This window comes from Manis pentadactyla, chromosome 12 (assembly GCF_030020395.1).
Source record: "Manis pentadactyla isolate mManPen7 chromosome 12, mManPen7.hap1, whole genome shotgun sequence".
Lineage (NCBI taxonomy): Eukaryota > Metazoa > Chordata > Mammalia > Pholidota > Manidae > Manis > Manis pentadactyla.
Genome location: NC_080030.1, coordinates 10,101,209 through 10,124,384, shown reverse-complemented (window position 1 = coordinate 10,124,384; position 23,176 = coordinate 10,101,209). Strand labels below are relative to the sequence as shown.

Genomic DNA, 23,176 nt, shown 5'->3' with positions numbered 1-23,176 from the left:
GGGCACCAGGTTTTGCTGGAGGGAAGACGGAGAAAAAGCTGGAAAGCAGAGGCTCCGGCCCTCGCCCTGTCTCAGCTGTCCCCGTCGCCCGGGACGGGGCTGAGGTTCATTGCAGGCTCCCGGGCGCCTCAGGGCGGAGCACCCGAGTGGGCAGACGCGGAGAAATGGGCCCCGGTGGGTGCGGGGATCCGGGCCTGCGGGGTCCCACAAGCTGACAGAAGGAATTCCCAGGAGGAGGGCGGTAAGGAGGCACCCCCCCGGACTCATTGACACCCCCCCACGGAAAAATCCGCTCAGCGGCCCGCGGGTGGGGTGCGCCACGCAGTGAGTAATCGCTCCGGCGGCCGCCGCCCGCTGACTTCAGGTAACGCCGGCTGCCCGGAGCGGCGTATAGTCTGTCTTCCTTTCCTTGCGCAGGGATCCTTCCCCGTGTTATTATTTTTGGCCACTGCTTGGGTTTGGGGACCCCTCCCGGCCCAAGCGCCTCAACCCCCTCCTCTCAGTCCCTACCGGATTCGGGCGCCTAAGATAAAAAGGCTCCTGGCCTCCAAGGCCGCGATGGAGGGGGGTCTCAAAATGAGAGTTCCGGGCCGTCTCCACCGCGTGGTTTGAGTCGCAGCCCCGCCTCCAGCCGCGAAGTCCTGGGAGAGGAAGGGCTCTAACCGCCCCTTCCAGGGGTTCCCTTAGAGGCCTGGACTCTCCCTCCATGGCCCTAACCAGCCAAGGGGTAGAAGTGGCTGAGGGGGCTTAGGAATTCCCACCTTGTTTGCTCAAGGCTGCCCTGTTCCCAGCTCAGACCCGGGACTGTCAGTAAAGAGGATTGCAGGGGTAGCTGTGCACATCCCTCTCCCAATCTAGACTCTGGATGGGTTTGCGAGGGGAAGGAGAGTAAAGCCCTGGCCTGGTACACTGCTGTTTATTGGGACAAACCAGGCCTCTTGGCCTCAGTTTACCCCTGGGCACAATGGGTGACTCCCAGCCAGCTTAAGGGTTTCTGTGGGAACATGGCAGAGCTGTAGAAGGTTCTACAATCTAAGTGCTTAGCACAGTGCCGAGCGCCAGGAGCATCTTCATTTAGAGCAGGTGGTCCCCAGGCCTCAGTTTGTCACATCTGAAAAATGGGGCCATAGTCCCACCTTGCCAGGTGGTCCAGAGGGTTAAGTGGAGGGGACAGTTCTTGGCTGGAATTGTGTTTCCAGTATTCACACCACCCCTCCCCCAAGCCCCTCCTCTGCACTGTTGGACTCCCTCTGAGGACAGGCTTCTGAAGCAAAATCTTAATATCCCCCCCACCATCTCTGCTCCTCCCCAAGTCATTCCCAGGCCTGGGAGAAAGGCTCCCCCATCCACCCAGGTGCTCAAGCCAGAGAACCTGGAGGCGTGTGTGACAACTCTCTCTGCTCATCCCCTACGTCCGATCCATCAACAAATCCTGTTGGCTCTGATTCCAAAACACATCCCCATGCGGAGATTCTGACCCCTTCTTCGTAACTCATATGGGTCTAGGCTCTACAGTCTCTTTCTGGGATGCCACCCCAGCCACCTCCCGGTGACCCTGAAGCCATTGTCTGCACAGCAGATGGAGGGAGCTTTTAAAAGAAGCAAAGCAGGTCTTCTCTGCCCTAGCACCCTCTCCCCCCTTGCCTTTTCTCTTTCCTTCTGTCTTCCCCTGCTCTCCCTCCCTGTGCTCCAGCCACTGCAATCCCATCTCCCCCAAAGTCTCGCTGCTATCACAAGGGCTCTGCACATTTGCTGTTCCCTCTGCAGGGATGCAGTTCCCCCAAGTCTTCCCCCAGTTAACTACCTTCTCTTCCATCAGGTCACAGGTTAAAGAATTTCCTTCTCAGAGGGGCTTCCTGCCCTTCCCGGTTACCTTCCATCCCCTACAGACCTTTTAAAATTGTCTTTCAAACACAGCTCTTCATTTTTCTCTTGCAATTTATTTTCTTTAGGCTGAGCACCCTCAGAGCCATTGATACCCCATGCTGGGCCTAGTTAGGGCTGCAGGAGAAGAGCTCAACGAGCAAAATGAAAGGATGGAGAATTCACAATCCCCCAAGTAGCAGGAAAACTCAGTCGCAGTGAATCCTGCTGCCTGGAGTCCCAGCCAGGCCCACGCCCCTGACTTGCTGTGTGACCCAAGCTGGTAGCCACCCTTCTCTGGTCCTTACCCATAGAAGGATATGATTGCCCAGGCCCATCCTGGAGCATGCTCTCTGCCCTCTGCCCTCTGCCCTCTGGGTGGCTTTTACCTTATACCTTTGACTTTAAGGGAAAAGATTTGACCCCTAAGTGCACCCTTCCTTGTCCTTGGTGCTCCTAGAAGCTTAACCCCTTCTTACCAGCCCCATCACGTCTTTGCACAGGAAAGTGAACCAGCGTTGACAGAACTTTGGGCAAATATTGACCCAAGTCCTTGAAGGTGGCTGGGAATGTACTGAGGGGGCAGATGGAGAGAGGGCCCCACATGAGCTAGGGGAAGGGCTCCTCATCAGTCTTGCACCCTCTGAAAAGGTTTAGGTTGGGGCAGAAACCCCAGCTCCAGCTCCCTGTGTAATTCTGTGGCACTCAGGGGTTTCTGGGGGAAGGGGCAATGGTAACAGCACCTTCAAGGTCCCACAGGTACCCCGAGCCAGTGGGAGTAAGGGGGGCACAGAGCTGCCTCTCCCATGCCCAGACCCCCATGCTCAGGCCCCTGGGTATAGGGTTTAGCTGCTTTGTGTCCAGGCCAGTGCTCCCAGGAACCATGGGGCAGTGAGGCCCTAAGTGGACATGGCACTGGGACAGCAGAACCCAGTTTCAGGACCTGTGTGCTGGAGAAGGTAAGGCTTTATCGTTTCCACCCTGGAGGTTAAACCTAGGGAGCTGGGCTGCCTGGGGCCCAAGCTTTGTGGATTCTGTCCTTTAAATTTTCGCACCCCATGGGCACTGAGGGTGGGGCCTCCTGGTGCAGAGCTGCCTAGATCCAGGTTAAGGCCAGTGTGCATCTGGCCATGGAGACCTGGGTGCCCTGCCCCTCTGCATTCTGCATAACCTCTGATTTCTGGGGTCCAGGAGGCACCAGCTGCCTTGGGGAGGGACAGCAGTGCCCCTTTCCCCTCACTCCATGTTAGCAATTGCCGGCGCCATGGTGACTTGCCTCCTCCCCAGCCTGTACCCAGCTTGGGGGTAGGGGTCAGCGGGGTCGTGGTGAGGGCGGCAAGGGACAAAGGGCGCTTGTCCGATACCCTCCCTGACCTCGGCCACCGCTTCCCGGACGCCTGCCCAGCCGGTGATTCACGCCCAGACGGGTCGCAGTGCCCCCAGCCTGCCGCCCCCGCCAGGCCGCCCCGGGGGGTAGGAAGTGAGGGGAGGGGTGCCGAGGGGCGGCGCCGAGTCAACTTTCCCTCTTAAGCCCCGAAGGAATGTCGGCGGATTTCCTGAAACCCGACCCCGGCCGCCCGCCGGCCCTCCCGCCCCTCACCTGGACCTGCTCCCTCGGGAACTGCAGGAGGGGCTCGGGGCTCACCTGGGGGACCCGGGTCAAGTCCTCCTTCCGCTCCCGCCCCCAGCGGCCTCGTGCAGCGGAAACGGGGGTGGGTGGGCTTCAATCAAACCCTCTTATTCCTGCTTTCCGGTGAGCTAAGCCCCCAGCCCTACCTCTCTAGCCTCAGTTTCCCCTTCCGCAAAAGGGCGCTGGGCACCTTCCTTGTTGCGCTTTAAGCAACGCCTCTGATGCCCTATCCTCTCCCTTGACAAGGCTTTGTCTACCTCTTGCTTCTCTCGCTTGTCACCTGGGCCAACCCCTCCCTCCCACTCTTCCACCGCATTGCCACCCTGAGCCTCAGTTTCTTCATCTGTAAACTGGACAACGCTACCAGTACTTCCTTATGGTCTATTGCAAGAAAATACCTGGGAAGTGCTTTGTTTGGAATGAATGAAGGACAGTAATTGTGGAAAGCTTAAGCACGCAGGGGCTCTGGAATTGACATGTGTGGGCTTGAAGCCTAGCTCTGCCCAAGGATGCTAAGAGGCCTAAGTTTCCCACTTGTGAAATGGGGGACATTATCGGTCATACTCAGGGACTTTTTCCCAAGGTGCAGGCCTGGTGCGCAAAGGGTTAGACGCGGGATTCCGTCGCCCTCCTGCAAACCGGAGGCTGGAGGCCCTTGCCGCAGGGTTGTCCCTGCCTAGCCCGGGAGGGGCGGGGCGGGGCGGGGGAGGGGCCGCACCGGGCTCCAGATGTTCAGGGTCCGCCAGGCACAGCCGCGCCTGATTTAAGCCACGTGGGGGCCGGCGAAGGCAGCGGAGATGAAAGCGCGGCGGCCGGCCAGGGGAGTGTGGGGGCGCCAGGTCCCCCAGTGTCCTGGACCCCTCCTCCTCTGCAGCGGAGCCTGCAGCGCCCTCCGACCTAGCGCCCGCGAGCGGCTGCCGCCCCGTCTGCGGGGGCGGAGCGAGGAAGGGAGAAGCGCCGGCTGCAGCGCGATCTCGGCAAGCACCTGCGCAGGGCCCGCCGGCGAGAGGGGGGTCATCTTTGCAGGGCACCGCTCTCATGCCTAACAGAGAGGAAGCGCGGGGGACTTCGTAAGGCGAAAATCAAGGGTCTAATCTGTCACCTAGAATGTGGTTGTTATGGAGGCCAGGAGGGCCTCTTCGCCCCAAGTTTTCCTACGAGAATTATACATTTTAGCAGCACCCTTCCCACCGCGCCGATCTGTGCCCGTCCCACTTAGCTCGGGGCCGGGAGCCCCTCAGACCGGGGAAAGGGAGCTAGATCCTTCAGGCCCATGGATGAGCGCCAGGGGCGATGGCCCTGAAGCTGCTGGGGAGAGCTTGCTACAGCAGGCCAACTGTGCACAAGTCACCGCCCCTCTGACTTGGGTGTCAAAGGACCAGACGTCACAGACCTTCCTAAGAACTTGGCTGACCCAGCCTTGCGAACCTCATATCCCTCTATCTCCACTGTGGCTGCAGCCCCACCGCCCTCCTACCTCTTCTTCCAAGAGGCTCCTCCCCGCCTCAGGGCCCTCCCCGTGTGGTCGACTCAGACGTTGCCTCCTCGAGGAGGCCCTCCCTGATACCCCCCGGCAAATAGAGCCTCCCATCCCACCCTCCTATTTATTTCCTTTTGACCCCTAGCGCTGGCTGAAGTCTCCGCCCCCTCGGACACCAGGGAGGGACCACGGCATCCCGACCCGCCTGCCCTGCCGCCCCGCATTCCGACGGCGCCGCAGACCGCTGCCCCGCCGGTTCGCCGCATCTCCCGCCCCCCCTTCCCAAGCTGCCTCGCTCGGGTGACGTCAGCGACCCGGTCCCCGCCGCCGCAGCCTCCGCGCGACGACCGGCGTCCCGCGCCGCTCGCGCCCGCTCGGCCATGGCTCCCGTGGCGCTGCTCCCGCTGCTACTGCTGCTGCGGCCTCCGCCCGCCGTTCCCGCGCCCGCGCGAGACCCCTTCGCCCCGCAGCTCGGGGACACGCAGAGCTGCCAGCTGCGCTGCCGCGACCGCTACCCTAGCCCTCAGCCCTCGCAGGTGAAGCGCAGGAGACACCCGCGCGAGGACCCACATCTCTCCGATGGGGGAGGGGCTGGGATGCGGTTCCTCCGCTGGGGGCGAGACAGGGGTTCCCCGGAGGTGGAAGGGGTCAGAAATGGGGGGGTTCTCCAATGGGGGTGGGTCCCTACAGTGGGGGAAGGGCTGGGGTCCCTTCGTTGGAGGCGAGCGCAAGCATCGGGGATCCCTCCGATGGGGATGTTCTTCCACCCCTGGGGGAGGCCTGGAGGGTCCTGATGGGGAGGGTTTGGGGATGCGGGTCCTTCTGATGAATGCGGGATTGTGGGGGATCTCTCCAAACGTAGGACGGGGAGGGGGCTGAGGCTGTTGACGCCACCGTGAGGGCTCCAGCTGCACTCTGCTGCGCAAAGACCCTGGGGCACCCACCCCCACCTCCCTCAGGCCTGACAATCCTCTTACTCCTCCGTCACCCAAGAGGCTCCCCGCCATAGCTGCCAGTCCCCACTCATACCCTCACTGCTCCCCCACAAGCCAGAATGCAATTTTCCCAGACCCCAAGGGTGACAAAACCTCCTCCCTGAGCCCCCTTTCCTTCCTCAGGCCTGAGCGTCCCTCTCCATCTCCCCCTTCCTCCCAGGAGTCTTAGACGCCCCCCATTTCCCTGTCTTCCCCGTTTTCACAATCATTGCGTAAACCCAGTGTCCTCCATAGCCCCTCCCCCTCCCTCCTCAGAGCTAAGAGCCACTGTTATTCATGGCCCCCCAGCACATCCCAATCTCCCTAGATCTTGGTGGGGAGCCGAATTTTCTCCCTCTTCCCTAATCCTTCTAACGCTGATCTCTCCTACCCCTCCCCCTGGCCTGAGCCCGTGTCCCTGCTCCCAGGTGGAGCTGGAGGAGGAGGCGGAGGTCCCCACCGAGTCCCAGCACGAGTTCGACAGGGCCGTCCTAATCAGCGCTTGTGAGCGTGGCTGCCGCCTCTTCTCCATCTGCCGATTTGTGGCCAGGAGCTCCAAGCCCAATGCCACCCAGGCTGAGTGTGAAGCAGGTGAGGGCTATACAGGTGGGCCAAGGTGGGGAGAAGGTGGCCTGGGAAGTGGCACCCCCCCAGTTACTCCCCGCTGCCTCCTCCCTTCCCACTCCCCAGCCTGTGTGGAGGCCTATGTGAAGGAGACAGAGCAGCAGGCCTGTGGTGAGGGCTGCTGGAGCCAGAACCTGGAACCCCAGCCGGAGCCAGAGCCGGAGCAGAAGGTGGGCACCCTCCCACCTGTGGCCCTCTGCCCATTCCCCCTCCTCCCAACTCCTCTAAATCTGCACTCAGTCCAGCGTCTCCCAGACTCTGCATTCTATTCTGGGTCCAGTGGGTGTCCTCAACAGAGTCACGTCCTCTCTCAGTCATCATCTCTGTGACTTGGGAAGTACTGCCCCTCACTGCCTGCCACCATGCAAGAATTAAATGGCAGAAAGCAGCCACTGTATGCGAAGCATTATCCAAAATTCCTCATGCCACCAGGAGGCACCTGGGACAGTGTCACTCCTGTGGCCTCAGAGCAAATCCCCAATATCACACAGAGCAGTACAGAGGTGGAATTTAAAGCCAGTGCCACCAGGACTTGTGACCATCCCTCACCTCACTCATCCTCAGTGCTACCAGACCTAACTTTACTGGGCACCTATTGCACTCCAGGTGCTGGTCTAAGTTCTTTCCTTGCGATGAACAGGTGGCCACTGTCATCTAGGGGGGTGCAGAACTGGGTTTCAGGGAGGAGCAGCCTCCCAGGCGCACCTACACACAGTGCCCCTGCCCCCAGGGAGAAATACTGCACACCTGTCATAGTCCACGAAGGAGTGAAAGGAATGCTGCATCAGGGGAAACTGAGGCACAGGAAACCATTCATCCCAGCCAGAGACCCATGGACTGGGATTCCCCAGAAAGCCCTTTCTATCTTTCACCCATCTCCCTCCACACCCTTTGGCTTTCACTATTCATAAAACCCACTGTTCTCATTCCTTCCTATTAGGAGTTCTCTCCTGATGCCATCAAAATGAGGATGATGATGGTAAAAATTTTAATAACAGCTGCTACTACATGTTAGGCACTTGTGCTGTGCCATTGTCTAGCTGAAATCTTGTAGCAACCCATGAGGGAAGAGAATCATCCCACTTCAGGGCTCAGACAGGGCAATCCACTTCCCCAAGGGCAAACAGCAAGTCAAATGCAGCACTGAGGTCTGTGTTCATTGTATGAAGCCCTGTTACCCCAAACCACTTAGTGAAGCCCAATCATTGAATTCTGCCAGCTCCCCTCCCACTGATGAATGCCATACCTTGGTGACATTTCTGTGCCTTGGGCCTCCCTTGGCAGAGAAAGGTTCTGGAAGCTCCAAGTGGGGCCCTCTCGCTCCTGGACTTGTTTTCCACTCTCTGCAATGACCTTGTCAACTCGGCCCAGGGCTTCGTCTCCTCCACCTGGACATACTACCTGCAGACTGACAATGGGAAGGTGGTGGTGTTCCAGGTGAGGGATCTGGCAGGGACCTCATAGGAGTGGTGGGTGAGTGATTAGGGTAAGAAGGTGGAATACACTAGTTCTTGGCACATGGGATGCAAAGTCCTTCAGGCACAGCTAGATCTAGAGGCTCAGTGTATCATTCCACTCCTTGACTCTGCTTTCTTTTGTGGTGGCTTTGTTCCCAGGCAAGCACTTCCCCTCCTGATAGCAAGGTGGATGCTTGAGACTCTAGATCACTACCTCTCTGGAGTTTTAACTAAGCTTGAATTTACTCTGGCCCTGATGTGACCACCTCTCAGCCAATCCATGTGATTCTATTGGATTGGCCTAGATCATGTTCCTACTTCAGGAGCTGGAGGATGGTGTGAAGAAAAAATGAAAGGCCCACAATAGCAGGGAACAACATCCCTGGTGTCACAGCCCATGGCCCCGGGGAGGGTGTCCTCCCTGTAGCCAGTGGAACAACATGTCAGCTGGGAATGGGACAGTATAGCCCTCATGGGTCACAGAGAGGTGTAGCCCAGGGCCAAGGTGGTGCCTTTCTAAAGGGCTTCTGTGCTGTTTTGTTCCCCGCCCAGACCCAGCCTGTGATTGAGAGCCTGGGGCACGAGGGGGCCCATCTGCAGCGAGTGGAGGTGACTTGGCGGGGGTCCCACCCTGAGGCCCTGGAGGTGCATGTGGGTAAGGTCCAAGCTTAGACAAGAGTTCCTTCCACTGCTGGCCTCTTGCCGTAAGGAGTCCTCCCAGCACATGAACCCTCTAAGCCTGGGATTTCTGTCTCTCAGCTCTGAGTTTTTTGGTTCATCTCCAGGATTCCAAGATTCTTCTCCCAGGGTTCCATGGTCCATCTCCCAGGGTTCCATGGTCTGTCTCCCAGGGTTCTGGGGTCCATCTCCCCAGGTTCTGGGGTCTGTCTCCCAGGGTTCTGGGGTCCATCTCCCAGGGTTCCATGGTCCATCTCCCAGGGTTCTGGGGTCTGTCTCCCAGGGTTCTGGGGTCTGTCTCCCTGGGTTCTGGGGTCTTCTCCCAGGGTTCTGGGGTCCATCTCCCCGGGTTCTGGGGTCCATCTCCCCAGGTTCTGGGGTCCATCTCCCAGGGTTCTGGGGTCTGTCTCCCTGGGTTCTGGGGTCTTCCCCTAGGGTTCCATGGTCCATCTCCAGGGTTCTGGGGTCTGTCTCCCAGGGTTCCATGGTCTGTCTCCCAGGGTTCTGGGGTCTGTCTGCCAGAGTTCAGGCCTACTCTAGGACTCCATGCTCCATTGCACCAGGTCCTGGTCTCCTTTCCCCTCTCCATGGCTGCTGTGGCCTCTTGGGGAAGGCCTGGAAGCCACTGAGAGGTGGTATATCTCAGACCCTGCAGGCCCCTTGGACAAGGTGAGGAAGGCCAAGATCCGAGTCAAGACCAGCAGCAGGGCCAAGGCGGGGTCGGATGAGCTGCAGGATAATGACTTCCTCAGTTGCATGTCCCGGTGGGTGGCAGGACCCTCGTGGTGGGGTGGGGTTGTGGCTGGAGGGATGGTCTCCGGACCCCACCCGGGCCACTGAGCATGCCTGCCGGGCGGGGCAGGCGGTCGGGGCTGCCGCGCTGGATCCTGGCCTGCTGCCTTTTCCTGTCTGTGCTGGTGATGCTGTGGCTGAGCTGTTCCACCCTGGTGACTGCGCCTGGCCAGCACCTCAAGTTCCAGGTGGGTAGGGCCGGTGGGCAGGGCTGGCTGGGAGGAGGGCTGCTCCCTTGTCATGACTTGGGCCACCCCCTCTCCCATGGAGTCAGGGCCCCCTGACTTGCTGTGTGACACTGAGTAGCGTTTCTCCACTCCCTTATGAAACGCAGGGAATAGTGCCCACCCTTAACTGGGGTAAACAGAGATAGGGGTGCCCTCCCTCTTCCTTCTCCCGCAGCCCCTGACCTTGGAGCAGCACAAGGGCCTCGTGGTTGAGCCAGACTGGCCCCCATACCCTCCCCCATCTCACGCCTTTGCCGACAGCCCCCCACCCTACAAGCTGAAGCTGGGCCTGACCAAGCTGTAGGCCTCCATCTGTCCAGCATTGCCAAGTGCAGGGCTCCCTGGGCCTCACTTGCCCTGTGCCCAGGAGTCCCGGCCAGGGTGGGACCCTCCTCGGGCTCCTCTACCCCCAAACCCTTCTCTCCCCATCCCGCCCCTTTGGGTCCTGAGCTCTTCACGCCCCCACCGGTGGGCCGTATCTGGCTTTGGTTCCTCCGGGATCCCTTTCCCTGGAGTGTGCTACTTTTGTCTTCTATCGTGTAGCTTCTTGAGTATTTGAACCCCAGTTCTGTGCCGCCTTCCTCCCTTCTCTCTCCCCTCTCTGGGGGGGCAAGGTCACAGAGAAGCTGCCTTGTGCTAGGGCTCCCCCCACTTTCCCCACCACACCTCTGGAGATCCAGTCCCACCAGAGAAGGCGGTGGGCAGCTCCACCCTGGGAGGGCGGCTGAGGCTGGGTGGCAGCATGGGGGTTGGGAGGAATAAACCATGTATATAAAATGCATCTTGGACTGAGCCTGCTTCTGTTGTCTTTTCGCCTGACCGTGAAGGAATGGCCTGATCACGGCCATGACCCCTGCCCCCAAGGCCCTTTCTGAGCTGGGGAAAGCCCAGGGAACGCCTGTGACTCAAGGGGTATGAACCAGTGGAAGGACAGCCCCTCTGCTGCCCAGCTTATGTCATACTCCTGCCTGAGGATGTCCCTGAAAAGTGGCTTGTGCCACTGCTTGGCCAGGAGGTGTCAGAGCCCCTTCCTTCTGTATCCTGGACCCCTGTGTAGTCCCTGTGAAATGGACAGGTCACATCTTGAAGAGGATGGTTGTTCGTTTTGTGACCTCCTGGCTTCCATCCCCCTTTCTTTTGGGGATGGAGTTCTGGCTTGTGAGCAGTCCTCACTCCGCTTCCCTATTCAAGGGGACCAAACTTGGCTTTCTCTCCCTGCACTTTGTATTCGAGTGCAGTCTCATGGGATGGGGCAGCCTGCCCTGATGAGGCCGCAGCCATGGCTGTCCATCCTTCCTGTCCATTCTGCAAACTCACCGAGATCTTTCCAATAAGGGCCTTTCAGCTTCAGTCAATTGCAGTTGTTTCTGTTGCTGGCAGCAGGAGATTCCTGGCTGGTGGAACCTTATCTGGGGGGAGCTTGGGAGGAAGGGCGTTGTGGTCAATGCGTCAGAGATTTCCAGGGGATGATGGGGTCCTATGGGCAGTGGATAGGTGGGGGAAGGGGAATTAAAGGGAGCCCAGGTGGGCTGGGTATCAGCCCCTCCACCCTGCCCTGTGTTTGGGGAGGTTGATGCCTTTAATTTCTGCTGGAGTCAGCAGGTGAGGAGGGCACTGGCAGAAGGAGGAAGGAGGAGAAGTTGGGGTGCTTCTCTCCCAGGTGCCGTCCCTACATCTCTTGGTCCAAGACCGCAGCTCTGCCAGATGCCCACCATCTCTGTGAGCCTTCATCCTGCGTGTGTTAACACGTCCTCACTGTTGCTCATCTTCTGAGTTGAATGACCCCAACCCTGTCCACCTTTGCAAACAGCACTGTCATAACCATCCTGAATCATCCACTTGGAGCGACTCCTCCTGGCTGCCAGGACCCCGCCTGACACTAGGAGCTTCTGAATTCAACCTAAAGGCCATGCAGGCCCCTGAGTGTTGTTCTGGGCCCTGCGTGAGGTTTCAGAACAGCCCCTAGGAACATTGCCAGGAAAAGACACTTGGTCAGAAGTGAGAAGTGGCAGCAGGCTAGCGCTGCCCAGGAGAACTTTCTGTGATGAGGGACAGAAACATTCTCTCTGTGTGGCCCCCCAGCCACAAGGTGTTACAGAGCCTTTGTGATGTGGCTAGTGCCTCTGAAGAACTGGGTTTCTCATTTTAGTTTGAGTTTTGTGCACTTTAAAGGTTTTTCCTGTATTTTTTTTATGGTGGTTAAATATGGATAGGACATAAAATTTGCCATTTTTTCCAGTTTTTAAATATATAATTCAGTGGCATTAGGTTCATCCATGATGGTATATGACCATCACAACTACCTATTTAAATGGCTACTGCAACTGCTCAGCCCAGTTTGAAGGAGACCCTGGTGGTTCTTCCCCTGCATACCTGCCCTGCCCCAGGCCTCCCCATCTTAATGGTCAGGACACCCAGCTAGTGTCTTGATTCTTCTCTGTCCTCCCTCCACCTTATCTCATCAGCAAGACTTGCCCCCTTGGCCTCTAGCCACATGCTTCTCTTTACCTCCATGGCAACTACTCAGCATCTACGCTGCCGTCGCCTCTCAACCAACAACCGTACCTGCCTCTTCTTGGGGGCCTCCCTGCTTCCCCTCCAGCCACTCTCCAGCCCAAGCGGCAGCTGTGAGCTGTCAGTATAAATTGGCTCCCAGGCATCCGTCCCTTCTGGGGTCTATTGTTACCATGAGGATCCCAAACACCCACATGTGCCACAGTCTGGCCCTACAAACACCCCCAACCACTTCTACTGAAGCTCTGCCCCTCATCACTGTGCTCCAGCCACATGGGTTTGCTCTGGATTCCTCGAGCCGACCTTAGTCCTTCCAGCCCAGGGCCTTTGCACTTACATTTCCCTCTGCCCAGAACACCCTCACAGCCCTGCTCTGCCTAAGAGCTCAACCGAAAGGCTCAGCAGTAGACATCCCAGGACATCCCCATACTGGGCCAGTAACCCATTATATCCACATTCAGCTCCCTGTCTGGCTTCCCTGTATTTATCATGTTTATAGTTGATTAGTAATTCTTTGTTTAAACATTGCCCTCTTTTAGCATTCTTTTATACGCCCCAGGAAGGCAGGTTCCCACGGGTTGCATGTAACGTGGCATGGAGCAGGTGATGAGCAATTAGCTTTGCTTGAGTGCTTCCCTACTTCCCCCTCAAGCCCTAGAAGCAGCCTCACCTGTTCAAGTTCATGCCCTGCATGGGGCCTGATCTTGTCCCTCCCCTGCTGACCCCCTCAATGACTCCCTGTTGCCCTCAACGCCATCTATTTTCCTCTGCTTACCTTTTAAGGGCTTTCCATACTCGCTAACTTGGTAGCCTCTTTCATCCGAAAACAAAATGGGACCCATCCTCACAGTTTCCGTAGTAACGTGAAAGGTCCCACCTCCAGGCCTTTGCTACAGCTGCTCCCCCTCTCGGAATGCCATCATGGATTTGGCGGGAATCTATCCAATACCCAGGACCCTCTTCTTCCTTCCTAACAGAGCTCTGGGGGGTTCAACCAAACCTATGTGACTCAAGGAAAGTTGAGCAGCATGACTGAAATCTCTTTGTAACTTGGTAAGGATTTTTTTGGAGAGAGACATGTCCTGTTAACTGGGGTTTCTGAGCTGGAAGATGTGAGTTTGGAGGGCCATTGTCATCACAATGAAAGAGTCTTCCAGAAGGGTGAAGACACACTGTATCTTCATGCCATTATTGGAAGTGTTGGATCAAGCTGTGCCTGAAGCCCACCCTGCCTCTTGATTTTTGGCTTAAGTCAGTTTGTGTTGGGCTTCCTGGAAGTGGAAAGTTGTGATCTGGGTCTCCTTGTCCTCCTTACCCTCTCTCTAGACTGAGTTCCAAGGGCAGAGCGTTTATTTTTGTTTATTTTTTTGCTGCTGTGCCTTCAGTGCATTAATTCTTAAAGCCCCGGTGACCAGGCCAGAGCTGGGTCCAGAGGGATGCCTCGTAAATGTGGAATGAATAATGTCAGTTGGTGAAGACAGAAGCTGTGAACACTGTGGGTGTATGAAGGGGGAGAGGAGTCCTCTCCAAGCAGCTGTTGAGTGATGGCTGCCTGGAAGAGGTGGCAGCTGACTTGGGCTTTGAGGGATGGAAAGAATGTGGGGAGAAGGGAGGGCGACCCAGGTGCATGTGTGTGTGTGTTGGAGGGATGAGTGTGCAGTCAGAGAAGAGTGACAATGTCTGCTCACATCGCCTGTCTTTCTGAGGGATTCTCTGGGGTAGGGGCCTTGAGTGGCAAGCAAAAGGTTTGGGCTCCTCCACTGGTAACTCCCAGAGTCTCAGGAGAGTGAGGGGCCTTTGCCTCTGAATGGGGCTTCTCCCAGGGGTGGGGGCTAGCGGAGGTGACCTTGTGAAGGAGCTCTGACTCACCACAGCTCTCTGAGCCTCAGTTTCCTTGTCTGCCCATCCCCACCCCCCGGCTCTATGAGACATCTGGAAAGCTGCCCCCTCTGTCCCGCTCTGCCTTCCTCCCACACCCTGATGCAGACCTGGTAGAGGGTGAGCGGGTGGCTGGTGTCTTGGCAACAGGCAGGAGCACCCATGCGTCCAGGTAGTTCAGGGTTGCCATGGTGACACCAGCAGGTCCCTGTGCCTTGGCAACAGGCCTGAGTTCTGGGCCCAGGGGGTAATCTGCCCAAGAAGGGAGGGAGGGAGGAAGGTGTCATGGCAGCACTTGTAAGCACTCAGAGGGAAGGATGGGCACTCATGTCTTTCCCTTCTGAGAGGGGAGGTTCAGGCCAGGCCCCAGCTTGGGGGAGCCCCGGTCCCTGTTCAGGGCTAGGGGTGAGCCCAGGAAGGAGGCTGAGGCTCCCAGGGATCCTGTGTCAGGTGACACCACCCGCCGCTCCCATCACACTCAATCCTGCCAAGCTCCACACGGCTCCCCGTGCTTTCTCCTGGGTCCCCTTGTTTTGTAAGCCGGGAAGCCTCTGCTCCGTCTCTGGCCAACTCTTCAGCTTGCATATTCCTCCCTGACCTCCTGGCTCAGCCTGGCCCCGTTAAGTCACTGTGCCCCAACTCAAGTCTCTATCATGTTGACAATTAAGTTATAGCTTCTTTACTTGTGTGTTGATGGGTTTAATAAATGTTCCCTCTGCCAAATGCAATGTGCTAGCAGGCTCGGTCACAGCTGTGTCCCACACACCAGAGAAGCTGCTCTCAATACATCTTTGCCAACACTTTACCTCCTTGTTCTGAGCCTTGCTTATGTCACCCCAACCAATGTGGTCTCGTCTCTGTCCCTCAGGCTTTCTGGCACCAGGCTTGGGCCCTACACATTGTTTCCACTTGGAATGTTCTGGAACATTCCAGGCTCTTCCACAATGTTATGGAACATGCTGGAACATCCTAGAACATTCTGTCCCCTGCTTTTATGAAAGTTGGGACATCACCTTCTCAAAGAGGCCCTTCCTGACCTCCTGGCTAAAGCAGACCTTCTACCTTTGATCACCTCTTGCCTTCATGGCAATAATCACCATCTGGAAAGGTCTTGGTTATTGGTCATTTTGTGTGAAACACTGTGTCTCTGGTTTGTCTTTCTCATTAGAATATACATTCCAGGTATTCTGGAACATTAGGGCATGGGTCTTGTCTGATGTGCTTACACACCTGGCACATAGCCTGTGTGTAATAAGGATGTGTTGATTGAATGGAGGAAGGCAGAACGAAACCAGGAAGTGGTGATAAGATTCAGAGTAGGGCAGCTCTGACACTCTTCTGCTGGGACCATAGGTCAGTTACTTACCTCTCTGAGTCCCAGGGTCTTTCTTAATTGAGGTGTAATTTACAAACAGCCACATGTACTCATTTTTGCTGTACAGGTCCACAAATGTTTATGCTCCTGTGACCCACATACAGAGCACCCCTCATCCCTGGGGGTTCCCTCATGTCCCCTTCCAGTTGGCCAACCCCCAGAGGTAGCCCCAGATCTGACCTTTATCACCTCCATCTCACCTGTTTTATTTTTGTTTTTTAATAAATCAGCTTCAATGAGACATAATTCACATTCAATAATGCAATCGTTTTAAGTGCCCAGTTCAATGAATTTTGACAAATGTAAGTTCCCCCTGTTGCCCTATAATCAAGATATAAAACATTTCCATCACCCCAAGTCCCTGTACCCCATTGTTGTCAATGCCTTTCCTCATTGATGATCCATTGCAGGTGGCCCCTGTTCCAACCTCTGTCACTATAAATTAGATTAGTGTGACCTGTTTATGAACTTCACATACATGGAATCACACAGAGGGTCCCCATTGTATCTGCTTCTTCTGGGCAATGTTGTGAAATCTGCCTGTAGAATGCATGTAGTGGTGGCTTGTTCTTTTTATTTGCTGTGTAGTATTTCACAGTATGACCATGTCACTGTTTATTCACCAACTTGTTGATGGCTCTTTGGGATGTTTCCGGTTTGGGGGTATTAGGATTGCTTATACTCATGTTTTTGGTGAAACCGTGTCTTCCTTTCTGTTGAATAAATATCTACAATGGGTTGAAAGGTATCTCCATCCTACTTGGTACCTGGCCACCTGGAATCTCAGAATGTGACTTTATTTGGAAACAAGGTCTTTGCAGGTGTTATTTAGCTAAGGATCCATATGAGATCAAACTGGATTAGGGTGGGCCCCAAATCCAACTATAGTGTCTTGGTAAGAGACAGAAATTAACACCCAGGAAAGACACAGAGGAGAAGGCTATGGGAAGATGTGGGCATAAGCAGAGGAGCTCTACGGATTGCAGACAACACTGGAAGCTGGCAGATATGCATCATGCTCCCTCAGAACCTCCAGGAGAAACCAACCCTTCCAGCATCTTGATTTTGGACTTCTGGCCTCCCAAACTAGGGGAGAATACATTTCTGTCGTTTTAAGCTACCTGGCTTGTGGTCATTTGTTACAGCAGCCCCAGGTCACTCAGACAATGTCTAATGTGTTAACTGTTAGCCACAGAGCATGCAAACGTTCTCTGTTAGTAAATATTGCCAAACGGTTGTCCCAAGTGGTTGTCCCAAAAGACATTCCCACCAGCCGAGTGTGAGAGCCACAGTTTCTTCATCTCTCTAATGGGGATAGGAGGAAATGGTTCTTCTCCCTTCAGGGATTAAAAACTCTTGTAAATGGTAACTTAAAAAAAAGCTGCAGCCAAGATGCAAACTCTGCTCCATCTGTTTTCACCATTGGGTTTTCTGTTTGTCCCCAGCACAAGTTACACACAAGGAGATGGGTTCCTGGGTAATGATGGGGACACTAGGAGGCCCAAGAGAGGCTGCAGGGCTGGAAGTGGGAGAGGCAAACCAGAGCAGAGTCAGCACACAAAAACTTCATTCATTCATTCACCAACAGATTTGTTGCCAGTTAATCCTGGATGCAAGAGGCTGAGAACCTGGCATGGCCCCACCCTGGACACAGACTGGGCAGAGGGGAGATAGGAGCTCTTCTGGGCAGCCAGGAAGGCTTCCTGGAGGAAGAGATCTGCAGTGAGTATGAAGAACAGGGTACGGCGCACAGGGGCCACCCTGATCTTCCCATCTGCTGTGATTGAGTGTATGAGTTTCATGTGGCTGCTGTAACAAATGACCACAAACTGGATGGCTTAAAACAATAGAAGTATATTCTCTCGCCATCCTGGAGTCCAGAATTCTAAGATCAGAGTGTTGGCAGGCATGCTCCCTCCAAATGCTCTAGGGGAGGATATCCTTCCTCACCTCTTCCAGATTCTGGGGGCTCCAGACACCCTTGGCTTATAGCCAAATCACTCCTTCTTCCCAAGGCTGTCTTCTCCATTTGAATTCCCCACTTACAAGGACACCAGTAACTGGATTTACAGCCCACCCTAATCCACAATGAATCTCATCTCGAAATCCTCACCTTAATGACATCTGCAAAGACAGTCCACAAAAAGTCATATATCAAGGTTTCCAGGTGGTCCTGTCTTTTGTGAGGGCACCATTCAGCCCGGTATACTGATAATGTTTGTTTGATGTCTTTGCAGGGAAACTGCCCCTCCGGGGGCAGGGCCATCTTTGTCTTGCCTGGCATGTGTGCCCTGTGTCCACCACCACAGGAAGCTGTCAAATAGTGCTTGTTGAGTGTCTGAATAAAAGAAAGGAGAGAGGAATCAGCATGGGGGACCCCCATGGAAAGGGCAGAGAGTGGGGGCCTCATTTCCTGCTCATGAGGCTTGGCAGGACACTTCCACCGTCTGAGGCTCACTTTCTCTACTTTGCAAGGCTGCGTGAGGATGAGTGTCAAAATCTGTAGGCCAACAAGCACCCTGTAGGTATAGCTATGGTGATGGTGGGGAGGGCACCCCAGGCAGGCAACATTCTAGACTGCAGGTAAGGTAGAGAAGGTGGACCCAGTGCAGACCTGACTTCACAGGGTGCTGGAGGTGCTTCGAGCTGGCGTGACAGCAAAGGAGCAAGATCAAGGGCAATTTATTTGTCACTGAGCCTTGCTCACCATCCTGGAAGGAAGTGGTCTATTTGCTCTTCCTTTTTTTTTTCCACTTAAGTGAGATTCACATAATGTGAAACTTGTCATTTTAAAATGAACAATTCAGAGGCATTACCACATTAATGTTGTGTAACCATCACCTCTGTCTAGTTCTAGAATGTTCTGATCAGCCTGAAAGGAGACAGTCTCCTATGAGCAGTCACTCCCCCTCCCCCTTCCCCAGGCTCTGGCAACCACTGATCTGCTTTCTATCTCCATGGATTTGCCTGTTCTGGATGTTTCACATAAGTGGAATCATACATAGGTGACCTTTCAAGTCTGGCTTCTTTTACTCAGCATATTTTTGAGGTCCATTCACATTGTAGCATGAATCAGAGCTTCGTTCCTTTTTATAGCTGAATCATACTCTACTGCATGGATGGATCATATTGTGTTTATTCCTTCATCTGTTAATGGACATTTGAGGCTTTCTCTTTCTGATTAATGTGAATAGTGCTGCTGTGAACATGTGGGCATATGTATTTGTTTAAACACCTGATGTTAATTCTTTTGAGTGTATGTCAATTTTATAGTTGGGAAAAAAGAGGCCAGGAAGGGGTGATCATTGGTCAAGAGTGTGGAATGGAAATAAAGGGAGATTCAGATGTGGTTTGAGGCTGGGCCCTGCCTGACACTCACACGTGACCTTGGGCCTGGGGGGCTACCAGGACCGCTGGCTCACAGGAAGAAGCCGCGGGAGGACCACTGTGAGCTCTTACCTGGTCCATATCAGCCATGATGCTTTTAATAACAAAGAAGGAAGATGGGACTCCTCTCTGTATCCTAAGCCCACTCCCTTTGGGAATCAGTTACTGGGCCCTGCTTTGCCTACCTCACATGAGGTCCCCCGGGGGTTGGCTCACCTCTAGACAGCAATCCTGGTCCTGTCTGGCTGTGGACTGGACTCTGCCCCCAGCACCCCAGATGCAGTGAGGGTTCCCAGAGGCTGCTTCTGACTCAGCCTTCCCCACAGCCTGCTCCCTAAAGCCCTTGTTGTGTGACTGCAGGAGCCTCCCACCCTCTCTGCATTTGACCTCTGCTATCCACGCCCTGGCCCATGAGCAGCTGTGGGAGAAAGGAATGCAGAATCAGTGATTCTTTTCTTGAGGACAATTAGCTGCCCACAGAGCATACACTGTGGACATCCAAATATCCGGCTCAGAGTTTTTTTTGAGGAAGGGGAGCTAATTCTTACTGAGAGAAGGAGTAAATTCATTCCCATTTCACAGATGTATAAACTGAGACCAAAGAGAACATAAGAGTTGTTGTCCAGCCAAGAGTGACAATGATTTGTTCATGCACCATTTATTTACCCAATGGGCCAGGTGCAACCTGGGTTTCTGCAGAATGGCCAGGAAGAAAACAGAGACCCTGCCCCTTGGGGAGTTGGTACTTCAGGAGGAAGACAGGTTATGGTAAGCAAGAAAAGGGAATTCATGACATTTCTTCAGAAAGTTCCTCATAGACCTACCCTGGGATCTGGTGATTCCACTCCTAGGGACAGAGTCAAAAGAAATGAACTCAGGTGTTCAAACAAAAATGTACACATGCATATTCAGAGCAGCACTAGTCACAATCACCAAAAGGGGAGCAACATAAATGGCCATCGACATTGAACAAATAAACAAAATGTGGGGTATCCACACAGTGGAATATTACTCAGTCATAAAAAGGAACAAAACCCTGGCACATGTTACAGCATGGATGAACCTTGAAACCATTATGCAAAGTGAAAGAAGCCAGATGCAAAAGGGCACATAGTGTGTGATCCCCTGTATATGAAATGGTCAGAACAGGCACATCCATAGAGACAGAAAGCAGATCAGTGGTTGCCAGGGGTTGGGGAGGAGGAAGGAAACCAGGTTTCGGGATTCTTCTGAGATGATAGGAATGTTCTGGAGCTAGACAGAGGTGATGATTGCATGAAATCGTGAATACACTAAATGCCATTGAATTTTCATTTTAAAATGGTGAATTCTACAGGAGATTCAATTGGAATTATATCTCAATTTAAAAAAAAGTAAAAGTAAAATACAGGGTTTGTTCGATAGGGGGAAAAACCAAATAGGGCGGGGAGAAGGGAAATAAATGGACTTAGGACCTACTACCTGAGCTGTTCTGACTGTACATTGTTTATTTCATCCTGGCCTCTGCTCTGTTCCAGAGGGATATTTTAAAGATGGGAAAACTGAGGCGTAAAGAGCTGAAGCAACCTGCCCAAGGCTTATAAGAAGTGGATGCAGAACTAAGGGTAATAGCAAAGATAGTGAGCATTTATTGGATATTGACCTGTCTAGCTTATAGGGAAGCAAAAGGAGGCCTTGGGAACATAAGCAGCTTGTATGAAGTCACTCAGTGGTGAAAAGCAGATAGATGAATGGATGCCAGTCCCAGCTGAAGGCTATAGAAAATTGGGGCATTCTCTCGTTCCTAGGCCCCAGCTTCCCCCTCTGTAACACCTGGGGGTTACAAAGAGGCCTCTGAGCTCCGACCTGGGGCTGTGAATCCCACAGCTGGTGCAGAGCGAGGGAGCAGGTGTCCAGGCCCTGCCTCTGGGAGAGCTGTGCCAGCTGTGGGCCAGATGGCGGCCAGGCCTGTGGGCTCCGCCTGCCATGTCCCTGCCTGCAGGCTCTGCCAGACCACAGGTCATCACAATTGGGCAAGGGGGTTCAGTAACCTTTATGGGCTCACCAGGCCCCTCACCTGCTCATGCCTCGTCCCAGGTATGGCAGCCAATCAGGCTCAGGGCAGGACCCCTGGGGAAAGTCCCTAGCCTTGCTCCGCCTCACCTCCCTGCCAGCACCATCTGCTGCATCTCCTGTTGGCTCCACCAGCAAAGTACATCCTGGCTCAGACCATCTCCTAACCCTTCCCTGCCTACCACTCTGGGATGAACCCCACCCTTTTCCTGACATACTTGCCTCCTATGTAGTGTCCCTAATTCAAGATATTGCCTTTGACCATCAGTGTTGGTTACATCCCTGGTGCTCAGAAGCCCCCTTTCTCCTCATTTAGTGGAGGGGAAATGCCTTCACAGTGATCCACAAGGCCCCCTCCAAGACCTAGAGCACTCCTTTTTGCTGTCCACCCTCCCTCTTACTTTTCCCCACCAGGCAACACTCTAGGCCTGCTCCTGCCTCAGAGACTTTGCACTGACTATCTTGTGCCATGTGATCTTGAAACATCTAGTATGTCCACAGCACCATGGGCCTGCATTTTGCTGCATTGTGTGAGCACACAGCCAGGGGCCCAAGTGAATTTCTTCTTGATTATCTTTGGCTGTGTGTCTGTGTGTCTGACATGTGGGTCGAATCTTGGTGTTTATGAAGTGTGAATGCATATGGATGCCATTGACTGCAGCTGCATATGTGGTGGCAGGCATGTGAGCTGTAGGTTTCTGCTGAGCAGGGTTTCATGCCTGCATGTGGTTCATCTAGAACAAAGGCTTGAGTGGCTGGTTGACCACGGGCGGGCTGACCATGGGCAGGTGAGGGCATGTGTGCAGAGTTTGCTGGAACTCAAGCTGGTCATACACACATGCATTTGACATTTATTGAGTGCCTATTTTATGCTGGAGAAGCCAATGGGGCCCTTCAGTACCTATTATCTGTCAACTTGCATCCAGAGTACAAATGGTTGAGCACCAACTGTGCACCTAACCTTCTGCTGGAGATTAATCAGTTGAGTCTGGTTCTATGTGCAGGTGCCTGCCCAGGCAGGCCCCTTGCTTCCTCCTCTGGGGTCTCCAGCTGCATGTCCACCCCCTTCTCCCAGCACTAACTGCAGGGAAGGCTCTGAGCCCATGTAGACCCCTGGACTCTGCCCGAGGCTACACAGGGAGGGTTTTCCAGCACAGAGGGTAAAATGGGCTCAAGGCTGGAGAAAGGATCCCAGGAGGGTGGACCCTTCCAGGGTGGAGATTCTAGGCTTTCAGTGGGCTGGGGGGTAGAGGGTGAACTCGAAGGCTCTGGAAGCTTTACAGGGGCCTTGTTGGCCCTTGGCTCCTCCAGGTCCAGCACGGGGAAGGAGAAAAGAAGGAAGTGGAGGAAGGAAGGAAGGAAATGAGGAGAACAAAGAACTAACGGACACAGAAACAGGACTTTGAGTTCTGGCTGAAGACTGGGGTGTTTGGCTGGCTGGAGTTTGGGGGTCCAAAGGGGTTGGGTCTGGTGGAATGGGCTTTGGAGGTATAACATGGGCTTGAAGGGTTTCCAGACAAGGAATTGAGGGAGTGGGAATTGGGATTGGAGTAGACAATGGGGGAGATAATCTGAGCGCAGGGGTTTTGGGGTGTGAGCACCAAAATTGTGGATGAAGCAGGAAGTTTGGGGATCTGAGGGCAGATGGTTGGGGGTCTGAGGATGGAGGTTCTTGAATGTGAGGGTGGAGGCTCTGGGAGAGTAGGTCACAGGAGGACTGGGACCCAAAATTGGGTCACGTCGGAGGTCTGAGGCCTGGGCACCGCGTTGAGTTCCGGCGGCTGAGGGAGGTCTTGGGCAAGGCCTCCGGAAGGGGGCGGGGAAGTTCTCAGGGCATTCGGACCTACTGGGATTCCTCCCATCTCTGCCCGCCCCTCCGCCTTCCCAGAGCAGACCCCGCCCCAGTCCTGCCGCACTTCACCATCCGCCTGGTCCGGATTCTAGCCCCCTACCCCCACCCAACCCACTCCCAACCTCGCCTCACCACTCGTCATAGGCCACGCCCACCCGCTCCAGTGGTCTTTACCCCACCCCACCCCTTCCCAGACCAGGCCCCGCCCCACGTCCGTGTACCGCCAATCTCCCTCCCATTCTCAGGCACGCCCCCGCCTCTGCCCAAGGCCCCGCCCCCTGGATCAGGCCCCACCCCTTTTGTATCAGTTTAATCGACCCCGTCTTCGTCCACCCCGCCCACCCTCAGACCCCGCCCCTCCCTACCAGACCCCGGCCCTCACAACCTGTCCCG

The 23,176-nt window shown here is 54.8% G+C and overlaps 1 protein-coding gene across 3 annotated transcripts; it reads left to right on the top strand.

The window, feature by feature from the left end:
* Positions 1-188: 188 nt before the first annotated feature.
* On the top strand, positions 189-10,504 carry TMEM59L (transmembrane protein 59 like). 3 transcript variants are annotated; one of them, XM_036893447.2, is made up of 9 exons: positions 194-364; positions 5,119-5,509; positions 6,376-6,538; positions 6,638-6,741; positions 7,856-8,008; positions 8,581-8,683; positions 9,353-9,470; positions 9,569-9,686; positions 9,901-10,504. In XM_036893447.2, exons 2-9 carry the CDS (start codon positions 5,354-5,356, stop codon positions 10,027-10,029), a joined length of 1,044 nt encoding a protein of 347 aa, XP_036749342.2. In that variant the 5' UTR covers positions 194-364; positions 5,119-5,353; the 3' UTR covers positions 10,030-10,504. The 3 variants fall into 3 exon arrangements, with proteins under 3 accessions (XP_036749356.2, XP_036749342.2, XP_036749349.2); XM_036893454.2 differs by lacking the exon at positions 194-364 and adding an exon at positions 2,567-2,822; XM_036893461.2 differs by lacking the exon at positions 7,856-8,008 and having other exon boundaries at positions 189-364.
* Positions 10,505-23,176: the final 12,672 nt, after the last annotated feature.

Coding starts and splice junctions, on each gene's coding strand:
- TMEM59L (XM_036893447.2), top strand. CDS start 5,354: ATGGCTCCCGTGGCGCTGCTCCCGCTGCTACTGCTGCTGCGGCCTCCG. Junction 6,539..6,637: donor CCAGGCTGAGTGTGAAGCAG/GTGAGGGCTATA, acceptor CCCACTCCCCAG/CCTGTGTGGAGGCCTATGTG. Junction 6,742..7,855: donor AGCCAGAGCCGGAGCAGAAG/GTGGGCACCCTC, acceptor CTCCCTTGGCAG/AGAAAGGTTCTGGAAGCTCC.